We start from the raw sequence: 26,924 nt of genomic DNA, 5'->3' as shown, positions 1-26,924 counted from the left end.
AGAAAACCCTGGCCCCAAGCCAGATGCTTCTGACATGGACTTATCCACCCAATTTAACTCTTTCTTCAAAGAGCCCATAACCAAGCTAACATCATCCTTCACCAACATCTCTACAACCCCTCCTCAGCATGCACACATCCCTTCCTCCCCCCCCTAGCATCCCTTAACCCCCAACCTCCACTTTTGTCTATCAATCCCATCTCTATATCTACCATAAAAAACTTCTCCTAAAATTAAAACCTGGTTCCAATGCCCCTGATGAAATTTCCTCCTGCTTCCTAAAAGTAGCCACAGAAACCATTGCTCTTCCTATACTAATTAATTGGTCTATCACAGAAAGCCAGGTCCCCCAGCTCTGGAAGAAAGCTGTTATTATTCCTCTACATAAAGGAGGTAATAATAATGACATTCCAAACGTCCGCCCTATTGCTATGTTATCCCCTATTTCTAAGCTTCTTGAAAAATGTATCCACTAACAACTCTTACCCTATCTCATCAACAACCAGCTTCTTACCCCCACACATCATGGATTCAGACCCGGTCATAGCACCTCCACTGCTTTCCTCTCCTTCCTTGAACCAATTAACAAAGCCTGTGATTCCAACCATTCCGTGTCCACCCTTCTCCTCAACCTCTCCAAGGCATTTGACACTATTTCCCACAACCTGCTTCTTAGTAAACTCTCCAAACTAAACCTGTCCCCTTCCTGTACCAAGTGGTTCTCCAGCTACCTCACAACCAGACAACAAGCAGTCAAATGGAATAAAGCCACTTCACCCTTAATACTCCCACAGGTGTCTCCCAATGTTCCATTTTAGGCCCCCTACAACTCAACATATTCATTAATGACTTCTACCAAGCCATTTCAAACTCCAGCCTCATCCAATATCCAGACGATTCTACCATTATCTGCTCCTCCCCTTCTATCCCCACTATAAATAAGCTTACCTAAACTGCCTTCTCCTCTACTGAGCAGTGGATGCTAGACAAGCATCTGGCTCTTAATGCAACCAAAACTAAACTTATGTTATTCACTGCCTCCAAAACCTCCTCCCTAGGTAAACACTCATTTATAATCACCAGCAAAAATAATACTCCCCTAGAAATAGTCTCTGGCACTAAACTTCTTGGAGTACTCGTAAATGATCAACTAAAATTCGACAAACATTTACAAGTAAATATAAAAAAAAAAAAAACACAAAAAACTTGGCATGCTATATCGCCATAATTGTTATATCTCTCCTTCCACTAGGCTCATACTAGCCAATACTTATCTCATCTCATCCCTCCTACATGGTGCATCTATCTTCACCAACCTGCAATCCTCCCTCAAAACAAAACTCTCCTCTTGCTATAACAAGATATCAACATTTGCAGCAGGTCACAGCGCCATTTCTCACCATTGTAATTTTCTTCACCAACTAAACTGGCTTGAGCTACCTAACCTCCTCACTTATACCCAACTCATCCAGGCACACAAACTCATTTACAACCCCTCTCTTTGTCCCTCCCTAGCCACTACCTATGAAATGTATGAACCAGAATGACTTCTAAGATCTAATTCCCAAAACAAATTAAATTGCACAAACCCACATATCCAGCTAGGAATCACCTAATGTCCTTCTTTCTTGCTCTCTTCTAGAATTCTCTACAATCTCCTATCCGTATCACCAGCAGTCTCTCCTCATTTAAAACGTGCTGCACTCACACCTAACTTCACAATGAAAGTGCTCCTGTTTCCATCCTACCTAATCCTTCTAATACCACTTCCTACTCTCCTAGAACTAAGTACGCCATCACTGCCTCTTATAGTTCCACAGCTCTATTGAACTATTTGACCAACTACTTAACAGTTACCCTATGCTACTACTTTTGCATAAAAAAAGTGTTTTTTTTATTGCTGATTTACAAACTATACTGATGTATTCTATCATTGTTAACCTTTTCTTATTATATTTACTTTGTATTCCTATAAGATAATCTGTAATGTAAAGGTGCAATGTATACTATGTATTTCTATTTTTCTGGAGCTTTTCCCCCCAGGACTCCTTTGAAAAGGGGCTCCTTGTGGTCCAATTGGAGTATCCTGGCAAACAAACTGCAAATAACTAAATAAATACATTATTAAATAGATAAATAAATAAATAAATACATGTATTTTCTGAAAAAAAGTATAATGTCTGCTATGGGTAATGACATTATAAAGTCATAGATTTTACATGGGACAGAAAGAAAATGTGCCAAAATCAGTGATGTTCATATGCATACCTCTCAGTTGTAGCCAGTATGAGGAATGTTACTCATTTTGAGTTATAAAAAGTCCATGCTCCTCAACATTCCACACTGAAAGGGTTTGGCACACATTCACTGCTAAGAACTTTTTAAGTTACTATTTATGGTAAATAATTCTGAATCATACCAATTAATCAAAATAATGGTTTATAAGTAAGAAAAACACATTTGAACTATCCTGTGATTTTCCTGGTTGAATTTGTTAATAAGCTGTTTGTATGTTTTCCACATTTTGCCCATTTGTTCCATATAATGAGAGGAAATGCTCCACATTTTGGAGCTGGAAGGTTTGGATAGGCTCTGTCTCCTCTACAACCATAAATATAACTATGATAAAGCAATGAATGAAAATTAATGAATAGCAGGCTGTCATAAGTGTTTTGAACTACTCACTGGTTGCAGTAAGTGCTATGAAACAAAGGCATATTTCCCTCTATTGGTAGTCCCAGCCACTTATGAGAGCAACTGCTTTTCCAGAAATCTGCTGGGTGTGACTTCATATTGGTTTCCCTTTCCCCACCCTTTCTGCTGTACTCTTCCTCACCAGCTGACATCCCAACATTTATTTTTCAGCTAGTCACTTAAAGTAAAAAAAAACACTTCTCACATTGTAATAGATTACTATTACTAAATGTAATTCACGTGACAGTTCTGTCACACTTCCAATGTGTGCTTGAGGGCCTCAGTTTAAAATTAAATATTTTAAGTTCAAATGCAGTAAGTATTGTTGTGTACCCAAGTCAGACATATAGCTATGCACTGTGACATTTAGGCATTTATAAGAAATTATCTCAAAGTACAGACTGCACGACATTTAATGTCAACAGGATGAAGTGTTAACCCCATTGATACATAAAGCACTCTCCTCCCTCAGAATAGTATAAGAGCTACTAGGGAAAGTATTGCGCCTATAAAAATCTTCACTCAGAATTAATTAATTGTTATTTGTAGACAGCACTTCTGTTATTTTAAGCTGTGTTCATATCCCTCAAATGTCCTTGATTAGAATGCCCTTAATTTTGCATCATATTTTTGCTCTATCCCCTGTAAAACTCTTAATTTTTTGATAAATATCCAAGTACTACAGCCAGTCAGTAATACTAGACATCCAGAAATTAAGAGTTTCATACTTCTTATTCTTAAAAAAGATGCATGGTGATGCAAAATGTTTTGTTCCATTAACGTTTTAATTGAATTAGAGTAATATTTAAAAATCTTCCCTGATTTGGGCTTTTGTCCCAACATTATTTTTGGCTTTGTTTCCCTGATACTTAAGCAAAGAAGTTGAAAGCTATTTCTGCAATGCATATTTTATTGTCACTTCACATCTGAAGTTGGAATGTTAATTTCAGGTCTGTTTAGTGGACACTGTTTTCACTTATGCTCACACAAATAGCACGCAGATAAATGAATAATAATGCAGGTGAGGCATCTTGCCAGATTTCTATGAAATGTAAACTGAAAAGGCATGTAGGATTGTTAGTGTGTAATTTTCCATACAATGCAACAGCTACAATGTGGAAGGACTTGCTGTATGTATTTCAGTGACATTTTCTAGTGTACTTTGCAAAAAAAGTTAAAGGCAATGTTCATGTGGCCTTTAAAATATTTAACACATTGTAAAAGATTACTAATACAGTGGTACAATACATGTCTGGTCAACAGTGCATTACATTACTATGGTACATTGTATAGTAAGAGATGTACTGTGGATTTTATTGAGATATGTAGAACATAAGTCTAAATGCGAATCAAGTTACTTAGTTTTAGGTATGTCTTTGTGTTCTTACACAGAACATGTCTTACCTTTATTCTTGCAAGAAGACAAGTATATTTGTAGTTTATATTCTAAGAAAAATGTGATTGTCACTGGTGAAGTGACACCCCGATTCCATGTGCAAAAAATGGGAAAAGGGGGTATGGATGGATGAATGGACTGAAAACAGAACTTGAGAGAAAGTAAGCAGCAGAATGCAGTTTTTGCCTTCAAGTTTTTTTTCAGTACATGTTTTGTATTTAGCATGATTTGAGTTCATTACTCTTGGTGGCATTCTAACAGTTAATTGTTAATCTTGTCTCACCATTTATGGGATACATCAATAGAGAAAACATAGTGTTGATTTGTAAATCAGAGTCTTATCCAAGCTTTGCCAGCTATTTTGGCATATGTGTGTACTCAGACCAATGACACTGACTGCAGCAATCAGGAAATAATATTTGCCTTCAAAATGCATTCCTCATTGTCTCCTTGAATAAATGTTTTCAAAGAACGTAGACATGTAAAATGGAGTACACTAACAAATGAAAAAATAAGGCAACCAAAGAGAAATGGACTCCAGTTTCATTTAGGAGGGATGGTACTTTTTTATAAGTTAGGGGAATTTTATTTGTTTTATTTAACTTGCTACTTAAGTAATCTGATAAGGTCCCATGGGAACTTTTCTTAGGGGAAACCCAAGCTGGAGGGTAAAGACAAAACATATATAATTATAAAAAAATAATAATAATAATGAAGTGGAATAACATACTTGTAAAAAAGAGAGTGTATTATCTATACATAAGTGGTTGAAGTAAAAAATAAATAAAAAATGTTTAGCTCAAGAATGAATGTAGAAGTATAGGAAGAAAAAGGATCAATAAAGGCATAAAGCATGATCACATTACAGTTTCATGTAAAATGTTGAAAGCATGACTGCTGCATCAAATCACTCATGAAAGTAATTACAGTTTGAACGTTTGAAAATATTTTTTATATTTTCTTTTCTTTTTCTAGAAAAGTCAGCAGTAAACAAAATGAAAAGTCCAGAACGACACATGGTACTATTAATTCTGTTTCTTAGCTTCATCCATAACAGTAAGTATTTCTTTTACCCTTGCATTTTTCACTGTAGATGAATTGTGCAAAAATATGATGCTTTATGACACAGGGAACACTAACAATGTTTGAAAAGAAGGGTGGGGCTGGAGTGGTTGTAAGCAAATATGATATTATGGATAAACTAGCCAAGGGACATCCAGTATGTAGTACAGGAGACAAACATTCTGTAGCAAATGTGGTGATGGGCAGAGTACCACAAGACCAGGACAGTGGGTTTATCCGATTTTCATTTATATATGAGTAATACCTTACAGCAAAATGGCAGAGTGTTTATACAAATTAACTGAAACACTGCAACAGGGGTTCTATGCCAGGATATGCAAGTAACACAACTTTGGAACAAAGAACCAAGAGAAAGACCACTAGAATGTAAAAAGAAATGAGTAGAACAACAAAGTATCACAGAGTAAAGGAACTGTGCTACTTAAAGCTTAAATTGTCCCTGGAAATTCTGATAAACATCTCCCCTGCATAGCTAAACATTAGATAAACATTTCTACAAAAAATTGCTGTTATAATGCCTAATATTATTGACATATTTTCATTTATTATCCAGATGTTTGTAGAATTTCCAGTTTTTGTCTTATATTTTTGGTCTGTTCCTCATAAAACTTGTGGTTTTCTGGCACATTACTGATGACTGAAACCAATAAATAGTGGAATACATTTGAATTTCAAACTTAATATCTTTCAGAAAATATATGCTAACACAAAACTTTCTATATTTATAAGAGCAATATAAAATCTGTCCCTATTTTTGGCCCTTTTTCTCCCCATTGTTTTAAGCTTTGTCCAGATTTTTTGCACTAAGAGGTTGAGAGGTATGCATTGGCTCTAGGTGATATGTTCACACTAACTAATGTCATGAAAAAGGGGGCAGGGGTATTTACCTTAGGACTTTTTAACTGCATATTTTATGAAACATATGTAATAGATTTGCTATTCAGAAAAGATATGTTTACAAAGTTAACATGAAACTAAAGAAAAAAGTTGGATTAGGATATAAAAAAGAAAATACATGTTTTAGCTCTGGTGGTACAACTGTATGCATCAGAGTAGACAACAAAGAACAATTTACATACAATGTAAAATGGTAGTAACTAACACTGTGGAAGCTGCAGTAGTAATACAAGGGGGATAAGTTGCTCAAGCCAGTGTATTAACGTAGGTCACCTGGAGAAAAGGTGAGAAAGCATATTGTGAGTGAGATTGAGGAAGACTGTATCTCAGCAGAAACTACGGATCAAGCGAGGAAAATTAGTAGAGTATGTGGCCCAACGGGCAGAAGAAAATGTCCAGGTTACTGTTTAAATAATATTGCACTAGCATTGCCACTGGAATAGCCAAAGATATATATTTTTTTACTTCAAATGTAAAAGCTTTTAATAAGGGAATTTATCTCAGCAGTAATGGTGACACTAACCTGCTAGCTAGACATTTCTAGGTAAGCAGACTCCAGGCTGTTAAACATAATCATTCTTAAATATAAAGATAAACATTTTAATTAAGTACAGTGAATATAGGCTCTTGATATCAGTGTAGAATTATAAACTAAAGTAATTTATATTCAAGGATTCAGTCCAAGGCTCCATGATTTGTGTTCCAGTGATGACCCCATTACACAGTCCTGGTATTCAAGTTGCATTTGTGTTTGCATTGCAAAGATCTAGAATTCATGTTTGGCTACATCCCCCAATGCAAGGATTTAAAACTCATGTCTGCATTACGTGTTTATTGTACTCTGTGGACCATGATCAGTCTTAGACATGGAGATGTTGAACAATAACATAGAGGCCATAGAAATGACCAGGAATCATTAAGATATAGCTTTCTATCCAAAGGCTGCAAATGAGGCAAACAGTGAAAATCCATACACACACACACACACACACACACACACACACACACACACACACACACACACACACACACACACACACACACACACACTCAACCAGCAATATACCACCAGCAATACCTAACAACAGGCATAACTTGGTAATGTGTAAATGACTAAAAGGTGTGTATTCCTTCGACCAACTTGTTGCTGGTAAAACCCACAAGAAGTCTGGCAAACTCACAAAACTCACAATAATCTGCTTTGTGTTTATGTAATGGAACACTAAAGCCAATTACAGCACAATATGATAAATGTAACACCTAGCTGGAAAATAATGAGACAGTATGTAACCAAAAAGCAAATACAAATATGTCTACAAACTGCTCACATCAAGAATAACTGAACAAGCCCTTTCTGTAGCCCACCACATTCATCAAACGATGTACTGAAAATCATGCAGAAACTGCAGATTACTGAGTGATGACTTCCCAAGCAAGCAGCCCAAAAAGTACTAAAAGAATATGCAGTTATTGTTGTTTACACAGACCATATAAACATAAGGCAGTGAGAAAGGCAGAAACATCCTGTGTCTGAAAGCACTGACATGGCTTCTTTGGAACTTTTTACCTAGAAACAGAAAATGATTATATTCTGTTAGTGAAGCAGGTCTACAGTGATGCCTTGTAATGGTACACTGCTTGCAAATAATACTTACTCTGATGTCCAGCTGAAATAGTGACAGACTGCTTCTGAGAATGCAAACTCCACTTCTAGCATGTGCCTTACCATTTCCAAAAAAGGTTGCAGTTACAGAAAAATGCACTATTTAGAAAAAAAAAAAAGTTTACAAACTGATCTCCAGTGAATCAATAGCTTGTTGTTAAACCTACTGTCTCTGATATTACTTGACTTACCTTCCATCCATGAAGATATAGAGCTGAAAGATTCATTGACATTGTAATAAATTAGTTTCTCAGCGAAGACAATCAGCCTATTTCGTCTTCTCGTTACTTATACTCAGTATTCTAGGTCTTTGTCTAACAGTTAGCCAGAGGATTATGGCTCTGAGTTGTTAGTGAGCTGTTTCCTGTACTCCAGGTGCAGGGTTTGATTCTTTCTACCTCTATTTGCCTACTGTGTGACCTTGAGCAAGTCACTTAACAAGATAGTGCTCCAGAGTTGTGCTTGAAAAGAGACATATGGGTCCAGTCAGCATCCCTGGTTAAGTACATAAAACTGCCCTCTGTTCCAGTTATTCCCCTTATTCTTTCTCTTTGTAACCCACGCTATCTTGAAAGCCCTAATTCCATGGGTACACAACCATTTCTATGAAGAAATACTTTTGCAAATCCAGTGCATAGTTCAGTTTGTTGCCTGTCCCTTCTTATCCCCTGCCCTTCCTTTTAGGGATCAGTTCTGCACATCTCTCTGTCATGATCTTCTGGACCAATATTGTGTGCCCCTCCCCCCATCTTTTGTGGTCTCTGCTGAGAACAGTCCTTTACTGTCTAATCATATCATTTTCCCTCCATCCCAGGTCCTTTTCTGATAGCATTCCTCTGGACTGGAGTAATAGCATTACCACTATGCTTTGAGAGCATATCCTTCTGAAAAGATATGCCCAGTGTTCTGTTTGTGCTGCCATTGTCCTCTCACTTTGCTCCTGGTGGTATAGTTTAGATGTGATAAAAACTCCCAAATTCTTTTCCTGCTCTGTTGATATAGGTTCCATTCCCCCATCCCAGTTGATACTTCACACAAAGTCTACAATGGTCCTCATGTAGCACTTTGCATTTGTCTGTACTAACTTTAAAATGCCTCCTTTAAACCGACTTAGTCAGCCTATCCAAATCTTTGCTTAGACTGTTTCCACCACTCTCCACTGACTGTGGACCAACTTTTTTGTTTCTTTAGGAATGAGGTCAATCCTATCCTCTGGTCCTTTGCATATGGATATGGGAACACAGGAACAATGTCAGGCAATCAGTCACTGAGACCATAAGATGCTTAGCCATATATACACCATAATAATTCCTGCAATACATATTTCTGTACTAAACATAGAGAAGAGTACTGCATCCAGGAATGACCCTTATAGCACTTCTGTTATTTTCCTTATTTTTGACACTTCCTCTTACCTCAAATCTGAGCACCTTCCTTTCATCTGTGCAGCAGTCCAGATCCTCAGCCATGGTCCTAATTCCCCAAACCTTCCAGTTTTCTTTACAATCTCCTGTGAGACTGAGTCAAAAAGCCTTGGTGAAATCCAGGTAGAACATGTCTACTGTAAATTTTGTTAAGATCTGCTGCATGTATTCCAAATGTAAACCTGGATTATGTTTAACTAATAACAATTCTGACCATGAGCCCATGCTAGCTGTTATCCTAGAAGTTGCTTCCTGTACAAAAGCAACTGTTTTTTCCCCTGTCACTGCTGTTATGGCAGCAGGCTTAAAGATCCCTAGACTGTTCCTGCTCTCTCTAACACCAAGTGCACACCACTTGCTGTAATCCAGTTTTCAGACTCATCTTCAGTCTCCAACTTCCAAACTAAACTACAAATCATGTTTGTTCGCACTCATCATCAATCAGCCTCATTTCCATTTTACAGCTGAACCGCTTGCGCAGTGACATGTGTTGAATTAGCACTCTCCAGCAGGGCTGTAGTTCATTGTGCTGAAGCGATGTTCACCAACACTTACTATGGCATAACTAACCTGCTGAAAGCAGTCTTCACAATAGAAGATTGCTTTCACAAACCATGTAAAGCAGCATTTTCTGTGTGATGATTCACACAACCTTCTCACATTCCCCCTCTCCCCCCAACATACAGAGGTGTGCCCCTTACATTATCCTAGTTTATGCAATCCCATGGTCACTGCATCTCAGGAAAAAAAGTACATTTCCCTACTTCATCTATCTCTGACTACTTGGATTCACATCCAGAAAAGGTACATTTTCTATCACTGTGCAAAGCCAGGGACAGTTTTCCAATGTACAGTTAAAGCAATCTTCAGGCAAGATGAGGGCTTTCACCAGGCCCTGTCATTGAACTCAGTTCTGGTGAATCATACTTTGACACATAGACTATCATCAGGCAGTAGAGCACAGATAATTAGTGTTACAAGCCATTCACAAGCTTCATCCTACAGTCCTGAGTTTGACTCCTTTTAAGTCCACTTGCTTAGTGTGAGGCTTTCAGTGCTTCTGGGCTATTGCTGTTGAAATATATTTATTACCGGAGATGTTACTTGCAAAAGAGATAGAAAAAAATAATTTTACCGCAAAATAGTTACTGGAACAGCACTTATAAGTTCATAGGTTGTTGATTAAGTACATTATTTGTAAGCCAGCCACTGCAATTTTCACTACTTGTTAACTATTCCCTGAGGGTTTGTGGCATGAGATTGGTGATGTATTTGCAGCTACCCATCCATTTATCCTAGATACATATGAAGAGGGTGAGGAAAGTACTTTGTTTAATATGAAGTGTGAGTCTGTTCCAGAGGAGAGGACTTCTTCATGTGAGAGATCTATCACACAAGCAGTTTCGGTTGGTGAATGTTTCATATGAATGTTCATGGATTTGCCAGTTCTGAGAATATAAAGGCAGTTGCTCAAGTCACAGTTATTTTAGGCCTTGTAGGCCGAGCAGATGTCACTTCAGAAGCCTGTATAAGACTGAGAAGACAGACTGAGCTCTAAGGTGTTCTATATAGGTATTATTTCAAACTGGATCATATGTATGAACCAGTACATGACAAATGCAGCATTGTATTCAATTATAGGGCTAACAAAGGAGACCTAGAGAGATATGTTAACATTTTTGGATGTTAACATTTTTGGATCTGGTGGAAATATCCTTAGTTATGGCTAAATAGAAAGATTTCCTAACAAATATCTTTACGTAGTGATCAAAGGAGAGACCATTGTCAACAAATATGCCCTTAATATGGTAGGAACAAGGGTCTTTCTATTTGCCAATACATACAATACTACACTTTTTAGCATTTAGCTTGGGACCACGTTCACTACTAGTTTCTCCAGAATATATTTTCCTATTTCCTGCCATGACCACTTAACCTAAACTTACATGAAATGGAGTTATTCTTAATGAAATCACGTTGGCATTTAGAGCCAGGAAGGCGTACTACCAGTACAAAACAAAACACACTTTTTCTTGTAGATGCACTGTGGAGCAGGTTGTGATACATATGTGTTCCCTGTAAACACATCAAATGGCAGGGTCATCATGTTGTATGGAGCTTATCCTATGTATTTTTTACTGATCAGGTTGTCATGTAGAATATTTGTTGTAGTGCTTTTCTGCTGAAAGGCTGTTTGGACTTTGGAATGATCTTTCTGGTAATGATTTTTACAAACTCAAGTGATGATCTTTTGTGGCCAATGGTTTGTTTCTTTAAGAATTGCACAGAAGACTGTGTGGCTGCATTATTAAACAAAACAGCATTAGTTCATTGTTCTTAAATTTGTGAAATAAGCAGAAAGCAACTGTGTCACATTAGTTTGGTTAGAAATCCTTTTCATTTCTTTAGATACAGGTATCAGCCAACATACTTTTTATACTTAAGATGGCTGTCATTCTTATCAGGTGTGTGTTTACTCTGATGACTGTATCACTGTATTCTGTATTGTAATGACAATGTTAAAGAAATTTTCAGAGTACTTGTTATGAATCCCACCTGCAAATAATTACTTAATATTTTAAAGGTGTCATGGTTATTAAACAAAATATCAGAAAATGACTGCATGTCATTATAATAACCTGCTGTTATATTTCATGAAAGCATCTTTTAGGAATACAGTAATGTATTTATTGTGCAAATATATCCCCACTAAAGTCACCAGAATCAAATACAAAATAACTGTTCCATATTCAATTAATTTAGTTAACATTACTGCAATATCTTCATTTATATACATATTTTAGGTTCCTATAAAAGCAATGAGCAGAACCTTATTAAAAATATGTGTGCTGTCAGAGTATGTGGCATATTCAGAACAATCTATTTCACATCTACCCACCTGAATATCATCACACTCTCGTGCAGAATTTTGCAGAACAGCTTGTGCTATTGATAAAAATGTATGTTCCTCACTGCCTTGCAAACATAGCAAAGCTAACCAACGCATATCAAAAATGTATGTAGGACAGCATGCTTTTGCTGATCAGCTGCCAATAAAGGTTTGCAAGAGGCAGAAGAGGAAATAAGCAGTGTGCACTGCATTCATCGCAGTCTGTTCAGCAACAGCAAGACTGCATATGAAAATGGAAGACATTCTTTGGTCTTGTTTCAGCTCAGCCAACAACGACAAGTCTCAGGCACAGGCTTTATTTTTTTTATTTTTATTTTTATTATTTTTTTTAGAAGTGGTATGTGCCAGATTTGTTCCATAATGTGCTGCAGACAGAGATGATGCAACATACTATAATTGGTATGTGCTGTATGACTGGAAACAGAAGTGGAAAATGTTCTGCCATCTGGTTCCTATTGACAGTCAGAGTGGGACGTATTAATGTGTGCAGTATTCAACCTTAACCTATGTAGCTCAGCTTTTATTTCGACTTAGAAGAGTGTTATACCAAATATGTCTCCAACTAAAATACATTTTCCTTATGGAGAGATAATATAAGTTTAAGCACTGCACTTTCACTGCCATTGTAATGTGCAATCCTTCCTCATATTCTGAGGTTGTCATCAATTAAACGTCAGGCTTAACAACAGATATTTCAAAGGAATGCTGTTGGTTTTGCTCTGTCATGTTATTTCTACCTGGACCTCAAATTTTATAACTTTCTGACCTGTTTCCACAACTATTGCTAGATTTTTTTTATTAAACTCCTTTATTAAGACAGAAATAAAAATAATCAATGTGCTGTATTTGTACCATCTCATCATTTTTGCGTTACCTCTGTAGTCTGCTTATAGTGCATGGATTTTAAACTGAAACCAGCCTTTAATGATAGACTGAGTTCAACACATTGTATGGACAAGTTGTTGTTGTTTGTCTTTTGGCTTTTCCCGGTAAGGGGTCGCCACAGCGGAACTCTGGTCCGCTAATGATTGGCAGTAGATTTTTAAGAAACGCTGAGGTGCCAGCTCGATACTCAACCTTCAAAGAAGGCACGCCCATTTATGCACGCATGTCTTTCGAACGCTACCCAACCACGGGGAGGACATGCAGACTCCACACAGAAGGCACTCCCAAGCCCAGCCAAGAATCGAACGGGAGAACCTCTTGCTATGAGGTAACAACGCTACCGCTGTACCACCACGGCATACAGAAGTAAATTTTGCAAATTGCATTGTGGTGGTTTCCTTAGTCCAGGAAAGGAAGTTAGCCACAAACTCTAATCACATGTTGAAGTGATAAACCTAGGTTTGGTGGGCAGCTAACTTTCAGCTTCCACTAAACAAAATGATAAACTGGATTTAACCAATCTGAAATATTACTGGTCATGAAAGAAGACTGGTAATTTTTAAGCATAGGACTGGTCTAGACAAAATGGGCTGCTTCTGTCCTAATAAAACAAGGCTAGTTAAGGTTTGTGCAACTTAAATGTACAAAACATTTCCACCTGCGTGCATGGTAACTTCGCTGTCAAAGTATGTCCAAAAAGAACACAGTTACATATAATCACAAAATTTATTTACAGCAAAGCTTTCAGGTTTCCCCTTCCTCAGTGCTACAATGAAAATGTTTCATGAATCAATTATATATTAAAAAGCAATCAATCATGTGACATAGCCAACCAATAAAAACAACATTTCAAAAAAACAATTAAAAGATCTCAACTCAATGCAATTTATATTGCTTCTTAATTAAAACACGTTTCAGACTTACTGTGCTATTAATTCCTGGGTAAACATCTGCTTGCAATCTTGTTATCCAACCATACTCTATATTCTCCAATGTGTTATTAATATCATCCCCTCTCATATCCTTCTGTATCATCTTTATTACCCTAAACTTAAAGGTATGATTATTAACATTGGCATTTATAGGTATAAAGAATCCTAAAAATTATGCAGATTTCATTACAGTATGTCTAATTTTGGAACACAGTACCCAAGGCAATATTAAGCCATTAAAGTTTTTCAGTATTACCAGGTCAAGTAAAAAATATTGCTAGATACTGACAGGTTTTGATTTATCAAATTGGTCAGTGTGCAACTTTTTTTTTTCACTTTTTTTTTTTCAGAAAGAAGACAATAAAGCTGTGAAATGTACAAAAACTATACGAAACTTTCAAATGTAGTATTCTTTGAATTGCAGTGTATATATAAAACCTAAACTGTGCACAGAAATTGCATGAAGAAGACCGCACAGGACACAATTGTTTTGCTGTGGGGTTGTAGTTAACTGTAAACCATAAACTGTGAAAAAAAACAGTAACTTTTTTCTCAATGGAGGAGGAGAAACATACACACAGCCATGCTCATATGTTTGCATACACTCATATACGCGCGCGCACACACAAACACACACACACACACACACACACACACACACACACACACACACACACACACACACACACACACACACACACACACACACACACACACACACACACATATCAGTTTGGGACATGAATGTGATATAAAAGAACTTGAACAAGAGGGAGTGTATAAATATTTGGGAATTGATGAAGGCTCAACAATAAAACATGAACAAATGCGAATAAAACTTAGTAAGAAGTACTTTAGAAGACTTAAATTAATCCTGAAAACAGCATTAACATCCAGGAACAAGATCCAAGCCATAAATCAATTTGCTCTTCCTGTCCTAACTTATAGTTTTGGAGTGATTGACTGGTCCCAAAAAAATATTGGATAGATTAGATAAGGAAACATGAAGGATGCTTCATGCTCACCAAATGATTTATAAAAATCAGTGTATACCAAAATGATATATTCCCCATTCCAAAGGAGGTATGGACCTCCTTGAAATTGATTACATGTACAGATCTGCAATCGTGGGACTCCACACATATCTACTGACCTCACAAGATCCAAATGTAGTGAAAGTTTTCAAACATGAGGAGAATAAATCTAAGATGATGTCTCTGCTTTATTTAGCAAAAGCATATCAATGTCAAGCAGGAATGGAAATCAAACCAGAAGTAGATAAAAAAACAGGCATCAACTGTCTGTGATAAATAACAAAATAAAGAATATAAGGTGAAGGACCAGGAGAGAAGGCAAGAAATGTGGATAAAACATAAATATACTTGCAAGTATAGAAAACTTCTGGAAGAGCCTCATGTCGATCAAGAACAAGTGCAGGAATGGTTAAGGAGAGGTGAATTCACATCAAGAAATGAAAGATTAATATTGGCAGCCCAAGACAGTGGGCTAAGTACACACTGGTTTACAAAGTCCATTGAACATGTGGGAGAAACAGACAAATGTAGGTTTTGTAAAACCAAATTGGAAACAGTCATACACCTTGTTGCTGGTTGCTATGCACTAATGGCAGAGGGACTGTATACTGAAAGACATAATAATGTGGCGAGACTGTTACACTGGAGATTGTGCAAACATTATGGTATTGAAGTGGCTGAAAAACACTGGAAACATGAGCCACAAAAAATCATAGAAAATGATAAAGTTTATATCACATGGGATCACCCAATACCAACAGTTCAAAGGACAGATGCTAGAAAACCGGATATAGTGGTCCAAGAAAAGAAGCAAAAGTAGCATTGATCATTGAAATCACCACACCTAGTGACTACAGTGTCTTGAGTACAGAGAGACACAAAATAATAAAATACCTGGATCTGGAGGCCGAAATGAGAGCCATGTGGAAGAAAGATACTCAGACAGTTCCAATAGTGGTAGGAGCAACTTGTCTTATAAAAAAGAATTTACAATCATATTTAGATATGTTACCAATTCATGTAACACCATACGAATTGCAGAAGGAGTCATTACTGGGCATATTGCGGGTGCTGCAAAGAGCACTTTTAGCCAATATCAAAGATTGCAACAATACTAATTTCATGAACTTTAATCATACTTTGACTTAGGAATTCCATTTTACCAAAGTATTTTGCCTTCTAATGCTGATTTTATAATAGAATGGGAAGGTGAACTTTTATTGAGTACTTTCAGAACACTGTCCACCTTTTCTAACTTTGCATGCACCGTTATCGCTAGTATTACATATTGCTTTACCTACCGCCTGGGAACATTGGCTCTCAGTACTTCAGCATCTAAGCATGTTGTGTGAGTAATAGCTGTAGTAAAGCTTTCTGCAGTTCTTTACTGGGGTGTTATATGTTCTTTATGTTTTGTAAATTTCCTTTTGCAGTTTGTTTCATAGTAATAATATAATACCGAACTATATGTTGCTAAATTTACACTTCATGTAATATTTTTTTATGTAATCTTTTTTTGTTTATAATTGTCCTTGTCCCAAGGGCTTGGGTCATGGCTGAAAAGGATCTTCAGACCAGTGTGCATGTGTGTTTGTGTGTTTGTGTGCGCGCGCGTGTGTGTGTGTGTTTGCATGGTTGCAATCTTGTGAGGAGGGGTGGAGGAGGCAAATGTCAAGTAGAATAAAGTCACAAAAGCTAAGATAAGTATATACATGTAACACTTAAAGGTGCCAAGTTATAGTTAGGAGGTATTCTTTAAGAATATGACTATACTTAAATGAAGTTGTGGGAAGTGCATTTTCAAGCTGTCCTGGTAACTTGTTCTACTATACAGGGACTGTAACACTAAACAAGCATCATTGTCAGCCTTTAATGATAGTTCAGATGCACTTAAAATTGTGTGAGATGCTAACCTTGCTGTACACTTTGGAATACAATAAGAAGTAGATGCTAAGCCAGCCTCCTACAAATATCATTGTATTTAAAGTAATATGTCATGTCACCATACTGCTGGCTGTAGGAAGATATTGGCCATTTTAAGACAGTGGGCCCTCTGCACTGATTAAAAGAGCTAGGCAAGATAGCAGCAACATAGTTACCTGTGAACAGTAGCTTCCATATCTAGCCAAGTATTGGAACATAACAGTCCTTAGTATAACTAATTGTTAATACCAGCAGACTGTTACTGGAAGTGTTGCCCAATTTTGGGTGAAAAAGAAGGCCTAGCTTCCAGTGAAAATTCAGCTTTGAAGTTCACTTTTACCATCACTGAGTGGTTATGATCCAAACAAATTAGCTCTTGGTTGAGTTGAAACCCAAAGTAGTTGAAAATAGTTTTCCAGAGATTCTACCAGACTTGGGGAATATAAGAAGTAGGCTGTATTTGTCTTTAACAAGATCCCAAGTGTTCAAAAAGTTGTTTCAGACTTGGTTGTGCTGACTATATTTTTAGTATTTGACAGCTGCTTCTTGAGAGTGAAAATGTCATCCTATAGCTAAGTTTCACAACTATGACCCAAAAGGAAGCATGGAGCATTACACTGATTTTAATGATTGTATCACTGTGTTCTGTTCCCATTTCTATCACAAACAACTAACAAGGAGAAACAGAGACACCCCCAGCATTGACCATCTTAACACACTCACACAAGATGTAAGGTATATAAGAGAAGGGGTAGGAAGAGTGAATGAGAGAGTGAGAGAGCGAGAGAGCGAGAGAGAGAGAGAGAGAGAGAGAGAGAGGGAGAGAGAGATGCTACAGATTTATGAACTAAACAATTTAGGTTTGAGACTGCTTGACTATGTGTCATGTCATAGCCAAGTTATTGCAGATTGTCACACAACAGATTATGACTGAACAAATGAAGCTCTTTAATCAGGACTAGAAAAATTTACCCCCGTAGGTATTCCTGTGTCTATTATGTGTAGAAATCTTTTTTTTTTACTGGAGCAGTTTTGTTGTAAAGCTATGAAATGTTTCAGAAAGGAGATTATGATTAAAAATAAATGAAGGGGTATAACCAAGATGGGTAACTGACAACAGCAACTGGTGAAAGCTCTGTGACTGAAAAATATTCCCTGACAGAAAATATAATAAAAAAATAAAATTTGGAGATACTTATTAGCTAATTTTATTCATTAATAGTCAAAGACAATATTATAGCTTCAACATCTTCAAAAGCTATAATTTTCCTGTTAGAATTTCAACTACTTAGTTAAGAGAGAAGAGACTTCAGCATGAGCCACTCAAGAAATGTTATTCAGGATTCTTGTGTTAAAAATACATCCAGTCAATAATATCTATTATACAGGATGTATTACTTAAAATGAACAAACTGGAAAGCAAAATAGAAAGCTTCAAAGTAGAGACCAGAAAGAAGATGGAACATTTAGAAATTCTTATGAAACAACAAAGTGCACAAATAAGCAGTATGGAAGAAACCTTAAATGATCATGAAGGGAGAATGACTGAAGGTGAGTCTCAGACTGAATTTTTTAAAACAAAATAAGTGGCTCATAGATAAAGTTGATGATTTAGAAAATAGACTGAGATGAAATATCATTAGAATGTATGGTATATCTGAAAGGTATGAGGAAGGCAATGTAATAAACTTCTTAACAACCTGGCTACATAAAACATTAAATTTACCTGAAAGTTTATCTTTTGGAATTGAAAGGCAGATAGATCTCTGAGACCATCTTCGAAGAATTTAAACTCCCAACCACATTAAATTATAGTTAAGTGTATACACCTGATGAAGCTATATGCGAAAGCACTTGTGTGTGTTTTATTAAAGCTGAGCTGCCTAACGAATTTGGATTCAGTGGAATTTTAATGCATTTATAAAAACTGGAGCCGTACCTTTGCAGTATTTTTGTTTTCATTTTTGATAGTTAAGTTTATGTCTATCTTCGAAAAAGATCAAAAATTAAAACAGCATGGTCCAGACAACCCATTAAAATAGGTAAATATGTAATCAGATTTGACAATAATTATTCCAGTAAAGTAATGAGTAAAAGAAAATCCTGTTTACCACTTATCAAGAACTTAAAAAGAACAATATTAAAGGCACTTTGGTGTTTCCTGCAAAGATCAAATTATTTCTTTCTGATGGAACTAAAATATTTGGCAGACTGCAAGAGGCATCCACATTTGCTGACAACAATAAAATCCTTAATAATACTGAAGAAATGGAGTGGAACAGTATATCCTTCAAGAGACGGGGTGGACTGATTTCCTGGAAAACTGCTTCTATGATTAAAAAGCTTAACAACAAGTGACTTTTATTCTCTGATTGCAGGACTTTTATTTTCAGAAACAATAGATTTATCCTTTAACTAAAAGGTTTATATTGTACATGAAACTTCAAGACATATGCAAGTATGTATTTATGTTTTAAGCTAAAACATTTTTCATGATTAATAATATAGATTGTTAGTTTTACTGTTTTATTATATTTACAGTGAAATATTTAATGTACTTCATTTAACTAAACTTATAAGTGTATTTCAAAATGTTAAACAAATACTTCCTGTGAGAGAATATTATTAAATTATAAGAAATTGAATTGGTAACTTTAAGGCTATGTAAGTTAAACATTTTATTTTGTTCATTCAGCTTTGCTTAGTACATGTATTGCTGGGTTAAATGAATGTCAGATCTAAGTAATATGCTAATTAGAAGTGTTAAAGTACTGGTGATTTTGTTTTCTTTGTTCCTGTGTAACACATTTCTTTCACATGTCATTTATGAAGCAAGAAACACTTAAAAAAGCTTGAGAATCAAAGAATGTTCTAGTTGTGCCAGAATGCTGGATTCTTGCTTGCCTTGCTTCTCGACTTGAGCTGTTTTGAAATAATCTAAGTTAAAGTCCATCACTGATGTCTTTAAAAAAAGAAAGGAACTTTCTTTTTCTTATATATATATATATATATATATATATATATATATATATATATATGAAAAATTAACTCAAAATAACATCTTTTTTCTTTTCTTAGACGTGAAGAATTGGTAAAACAAAAGCTATAGTAATGTTTTATATTGAGTTGTTGCTGACATATACTTTTTTGAATGTTAATAGCTTATGCTGAATTGTTATTAATTTTAATTGTACATATTAATGGAAAGAAGTAAAGTTAGATGTTTTTATTGATTAGAACAGTTTAAAAGAATTAAGAAGAATGAGAAACTTACAGAGGAAATTAACAGCTGCTGTGTGACTTGCCATTTTCACATGCTGTAATCAAACTGTAATGTAAGGATATAAAGCTTAGATGAGAACAGCAGTTCATAATGGCTGAAACACAGATTAAAATTAAATAAGCTGGAATTCTTTTATATATTGTTAAGATTGCTTGTAATACTAGAATAAGAAAAGTAAACATCTTATGAATAATACGCATGTATGCAAGGGATGAAATAGCTATTATGTAAGATTAATAAAAGAGCAGTATCAGTAAGTTAGGAAATATATACACATACTGCAATGTCTAATAGAGAGCTGATGATTAAATAGCTCTTTCATGGGAGATTTTAGAAAGTTATACAGAATAAGGTAGAATATCAGTGGGAAAATAAGACAGAAAATATATTTAAATAACAAACTGATTATAAGAAAGATATGTAGTATAGAAAAATATGTTTAAATAACAAACTGCTTATAAAAAAGATATGTATTATATACACCTGCATTTGGCAGGAATGTGTATGCACAAGATCTCATATAATTTACATAGAAAACCATATAAAATATTTGAAAATATCCCAACAGCTGTAATTTGAAGCTTGCTCATGTAAACTTTGAAGCTTTTTAAATATTGTATGTTATTAGATTCACTAACACTACCCGAAATAACTAATTTCATAAGTCAGAGCTGAAATCTGAGTGTTATATTGCTAAATAATTATATCCATTTTGATAGAAAGTAAAGTAGATTTTTCAATATGGTGAACCCAGGATGGGAGAATGGGATTTGAATTAAGCATGTTGTAAATGTTGAAGACACTATAAACCGCAATTTTTTGGACTCCATAGAAATAGCAAGATGTTCTCTTTGACCTCAGTAATGCACATATTTTTATGAATTAGTTTAATAAGTTAAAGGATTTTTGAATATTTTGATATTTATCATATTAAGAGTGTTGCACAATTTTGAGATATAGACACCTGTACCTTTTAAATTAATGCAGAGCTTTTGTTAGACCTAAAAATATGTGTATATCTTTTAACATGATGATAATATGTGCATTGATTTATCTTTTGTATAATAGTTTAGTATGATATTACCTGTCACCTGTAAGTTTACAGATATCTTTATCTCTTCAGGTCCCTCTTTGTTCTACTTATTTATTTAGAGATTTAGTTCTAATAAAATTGAATGAGTGAATAATTTAGGAATATTTAATGGATAATTTATATGACTATTATGTAACTAGGTATATAGTACACTATTACATTATTTAATATTTGTGATTAAGGGAAGGCAGTTATCAAACTTGTATGTAATAATGGGGGAATAGTTATAAATGATAAAATAATTAACTAAATTGATAGTCTGTTATTATTTTTAACTTATATATATAATATTATATTAGTTATTTGCAAGTTATTGTAGCTTTTGAATAGTTTTGATTATTTTTTTAGGTAGAGAGATAGTATAGTAGTTTGTCTAGTTGATAGGTAAATGTGGAACTTTGGTATCCATGATAGGTTGAGTTTTATTAGTAATATATAAAGTTAGTGTTGTAGACTTGTTTTTAATTTTTAGTAGTTTAGTTTGTAAAAAGGGAGAATTCAAAAATGTGGAATATTAAGATAGTGCTGGAGAAATGCATTAGAGTCTTACATACAATTAAATTAATATAGTGGATAAATGTGTCATATTATCTTTTAAAATATTTTTTTAAATATACAGTATGAATAAATTTAATCTATTATCTATTAATGTAAATGGATTAAATGGATTAATGGCAACAAAAGGAAATAATTAGAGCGATATCTATAATTAAACAGAGGAGAAATTATATTCTTGCAAGAGACTGACTTGATAGATAAAGATATAAAATATTTTAAATAAATTAGGTTACAAAATGTTCTCATTTGCCTCTTTTAACAAACAGAGGTAAGGAACAGCTATACTTTGAAGAAAATCTACTGTAATGCCTAAGGTCAATGAACCCATTAATCCTCACAAAGGAATGTACACATTTCTAATAATTAAATATAATAGCAAACTATGTACTCTAGCTAATTTTTACTGGATTCCAGGAATAGTTACAAAAGTGGTTACAGATCACTTAAACTTAGTACAAAGTCATTGGAAGAGTAGTTTAATTCTACCAGGGGATTTTAACCACATATCTAGTATAGCAGATACAAGTGAACAGAAGAAAGCTAAAATTATGGCATCTGCTAAAGTACTTAGATGGATTAGTAATAGTAATTTAGTTGATTTAATAGTAAAAGCATAAGATAAGTAATTGTTCTTCACTCATTATTCTTATACATATGAGACACAAACTAGAATTGATAGGATTTATGCCTCTACAGATTTGCTTAATAAAGTGATTTATTTTTAAAATTATTCCTTGTCCTTTTTATGATCACAGTGCTCTAAATATTAATATATTAATGGATACAAGGACATTTCAGATTTTTTATAGAAGCCAAGTAAATACGATGAAATTAAAAGAATTTAAGATTTATGTTAAGGAGAAAATCAATATTTTTTATCTTTAAATGATAATGGTCAGGTAAGTAAAGTTATACTATGGGACTCTAAAAATGCACATTAAAAAGAGAATGGAAAGATGGACTAGTAATAAAATGAAAGACTGGGGTAAAGAGATGACAGAAATACAAGATGAAATACACAAAGTGAAGTTTGAGGAACAAAGAGATTATATAACACTGAGGTTGTTAAAAATTAATGACAAAATACCAAACAGTTTTAATGTATAAAGTGGAAATATCTTTAGAAAAATGAAATTGCAGTTATGTGAGGACTTCAAAAAATCCACATAGATTAGCTAACAGAAGTAAGATGCTAAGCAAAAAGGCACAAATCAATAATATCAAAAATCCTCTCACTAATATGCTTACTTCAGATGTAATATTAATATACTTTTTAAAAATTCCATGAGAACCTTAATAAAGATAAAAATAATAATCCTGATGATTACAAAATTGACAAATATTTAGAGAAAATTTTATTAATAAACTTAATGACCAACAAATATTTCTGTTGAATAAGCCTATTACTGTAATAAAAGTTAAATACACTTTAAAAAAAAGGGGAAATGGTAAAACTCCAAGGTTAGGTAGTTTAAGTTTAGAGTTATATAGTCTGCTTCTGTTAAATATTTTAGAATTGCTGAGTGACATTTTCAGGATAATTCAGAGTGATAAAATAATTCCTTTCTCATTGAATTTTTCTGTAATCTCACCTATACTTAAACAAGGAAAGGATAATATGTTAGTTTCCTCATATACACCCATTTCATTATTAAATGTAGACTACAAAACATTTACTTCTGCCTTTGCAATAAAATTAAGAGATATAGTAAATAAATTAATTAATAAAGATCAAACAGGATTTATAGATTAATGTATGATAATATAAAAAGAGTAGTAACTATCTTACAGTTAGCAAAAATAATGAACAAGAAATTGCCCTAATTAGCTTAGATACTGAGAGAGCTTTTGATTCTGTAGATTAGAACTATTTGTTTAAAACTTTAGAAGTGTTTGCATTTCCAGAACAATGTAATGGAATATTTAAAAAAACTCTATAGAGACACCAACACATATCTTAAAATTAGATATTAAATTTCTCAAGGATTCACTTTAAACAAAGATAGAAAGCAATGGTATTCCTTGTCTACTCAACTATTTGCATTAATTATCAAACCCTTAGCTAATAGCATAAGAAGCAATGAAAAACATTGATTGTTTCTTAATTAACAAAGATTGTCAATCTAAAATACAACTTTTTGCAGATGACATTTTAATTCAATTGAAGAAATTGATGAAGAAATTGAAACGTTTCAAGAAGTATCACTGATGAAATTTAATAATAATAAAACTGAAACTTTAGTGTTTAACTAATGGATAGTAAGTTTTAATTATAAATATAAATATAATTGGAAAGGAAAGGGCTAAAATATTTAGGAATAAAAATCTATCAAGATGTGAATAAGATTATTAATAATTATGAATAAATGATCAAAATGTTGCTTATTATTAAAAATGGAATGATTTTTTTTTTACCTCTGAGGATATGGTAGTACTTATTAAAATTACTATAGTACCCATGATTATATACATATCGCATTCAATAGCTTTAATACCTGGCAAAAAACTTTTAAAGAAAACAGAAAAAAAAACGTTAACTTCATTCTTATGGTATCCTGAAAATCCAAGAATTGATAATTGAAATCATATAAGATTATGGGAGCATGGTGGTATTAGCTTCCAAGATGTAGAATCTTATTCTATTGCTGTGAATTTTAACTCTGTTATACTCTGGATATACTGAACATACACTAGTCTATGGAAAATGATTCAGGAACAGATTTTACTAAATTCTTATATGTTTATCAGATATGATTAATTAGAAATATCCCTTCATCTGGTTAATAAAATTTATCTTAGAAGGAAATTCATTTCAATCTTTAGACACTGCATATATGAAATCAATTCTTAAAACAGTTAAGAAATATGTTTTTAAAACTCAGTTATTATCAAAAAGGTAATTGTTGTGCTTTTCCATTGCACATACCTCTAGATGTAAGGAAACTCGGAACAATGTTAAATGAATGTACTAAAAAGAAAGGATTAGTATTATGCTCTGATTGCTTTGAAAAAGGAAAAGATAAGTCACCAGAATGTTTAATGAAATATTATAAGTTGGATGAATCAGTTAACCAGTTAATATTATCCATCAGTAAGAAATTAAATTAATTTGTAGATAATACGAGTGAAGAGGAACAGAACACTATTCTTCCATTGTATGAATATATGAATGCAATTATCAAGGGTAAATTGACCTACAAGGGAAGCTTGTCCAAGTTATATAATTTTTTTAGATAGTAGTGGATTGGGTGACTCAGTAGATGATAAGAATAAAACTTTGTTACTTAAATTAGTTAGTCAAACTTCTTAAAGTTTATACTGGAACGTTTTTATGTAGAAATATAAACATAAAATGTTTGTTACTCCCTATAACATCTTTAAGTTTAGTAAAATGGCTTCTTCAGTCTATTGGAGATGTAGTAAAATGTAAAAGCTGATTGGACACACATGTTTATTTATTGTGAAAAACTAAATGTACATTGGGAAGAGATACATATGTTTTTATGGAGTTCTAGTCTGATAATTGTTCTTTAACTAGATCAATAATACTAATGAGTCTTCACTTCCTTTATCATTAAAAGCCAAACAGCAACTACTGTTCTTTAGTCTCCTGGCAGTAGCTAGAAAAGTTATTACAAAAAATTGGAAATCAAATTCAGTTCCTGCATTCAAAGAAGTTTTAAATTTAACAGCAATACTATGATATATCATACTAAGACTTTTAGCAGTTGCGATAGCCATGAAATGCTGCTATTGAAATACCAAGACTCTTAGTGTGCTAATTGTATAAGATTACCTTGATAATTCAGTATATTCCTAACATTGTATAACCACATTTAATGCTGAATTTCTTCCTTTCTGTGTATATATTGTAAATATGTTAAATTAATAAAAATGTTCTTAAAAAAATAAAAACTAAATGAAAGCTGATTGTGCACAATGTGTACTAAGACTAAAGCCAAAAGGGCATGAATAATCATGGCCTACAATAGGACAGGTGCTTTGCTAGATTGCAGAAGCTTGGACAGATAGAAACATCCTGCATCTTCCCACAATAAGGGTGGGTCAACGCAGATGTTCAATGTACTCTGTATGATGGAAAGCTGATTGAACTTAATTGATTTAATCAAAACCTAGGAAGCCTTATTTTTCATCACTGCAGGGTCTGCAGTTAAATGTCTCACCCTTCCAATAGGGAAACAGGGTTTTTCAATTAACATAGTTTTAAGATAATTCAGATATAATTGTATAAATCCATACATCATAATTTATTTATACAGTTATATAAGGATAAGATTATGTCCAATAGAATTATTCTGTAAAATTGATTATTAAATCCATGTCTACCTGGGGCCATCCTGGAAAATATCAATACATTTATGAAGAAAGTATATCAATACAAACTGAAGTTTAATTTGTTGGCCAGAGGGTGAATTACAAAAATGAATACTTTCTCCAGAATACTGCATATCATTAGCATTGTAGTATAGACGGTCAAGAATAAATATTTTGTCAAGCTTGATAAGATAGTTAATAGGTGTTCATGCAACAATAAGTCACTGAAAATAGGACCATATAAATATGATTATTCTACAAAAAGAGGGCTCAAAGATATAAAATCTTTATAATCATTATCATGTTTGTTTCATTGTGAACTTATTTCAGATAACAACTACTAAGTCTAATACAGATTGTGTCATTATATGGGCTAAGAGTATTCATGGCTTGATTATTGTTAGTGGAATAAATTTCAGTTCTCTTACATTTCTATACATACTTATCAAAAACATAATCCACAAACGTGTTGTACATTTAGTATGAAAATATCAGAATGGGCCAAGCAACTTAATATTATGAATGAGCTTTATGTGCTGGAGAGTATAATGGATAAAATATAAACATGCTTTAACCAATCAGAAACGTTAGCATAGAAGCATTAAAAACTGCTTGGATATTATACTTGTAACTGTCTAGTTGAAGGCAGGATAGGAGACACATGGTAAACATTAAATAAGTTACATCTAAACCAAAAACAGGCTAAATTTATGAACACAATAAAAATAACAATAGGGAAATTTCAGTCTGAATAATAATTATAAACAGCAAGCAGGTGATGTACTGAAAACATGTTTGAAAACATCATCAACC

General features: G+C 33.9%; 1 protein-coding gene across 1 annotated transcript in view; it reads left to right on the top strand.

Annotated features, from left to right (window-relative positions):
• Positions 1 to 26,924, top strand: part of IL21R (interleukin 21 receptor) — a 274,497-nt gene that overhangs the window by 63,095 nt on the left and 184,478 nt on the right. The window contains exon 2 of the mRNA XM_044089327.1: positions 5,066 to 5,146. Coding sequence (XP_043945262.1) covers positions 5,086 to 5,146 — 61 coding nt within the window. The 5' untranslated portion in view covers positions 5,066 to 5,085. The remainder of the gene's footprint in view (positions 1 to 5,065; positions 5,147 to 26,924) is intronic.

Source organism: Protopterus annectens, chromosome 12.part0, assembly GCF_019279795.1.
Source record: "Protopterus annectens isolate FY-2018-M chromosome 12.part0, PAN1.0, whole genome shotgun sequence".
NCBI classification, from domain to species: domain Eukaryota; kingdom Metazoa; phylum Chordata; order Ceratodontiformes; family Protopteridae; genus Protopterus; species Protopterus annectens.
Note: the sequence above shows the minus strand (reverse complement) of the source record. Positions and strands in the feature narration are given on the sequence as shown.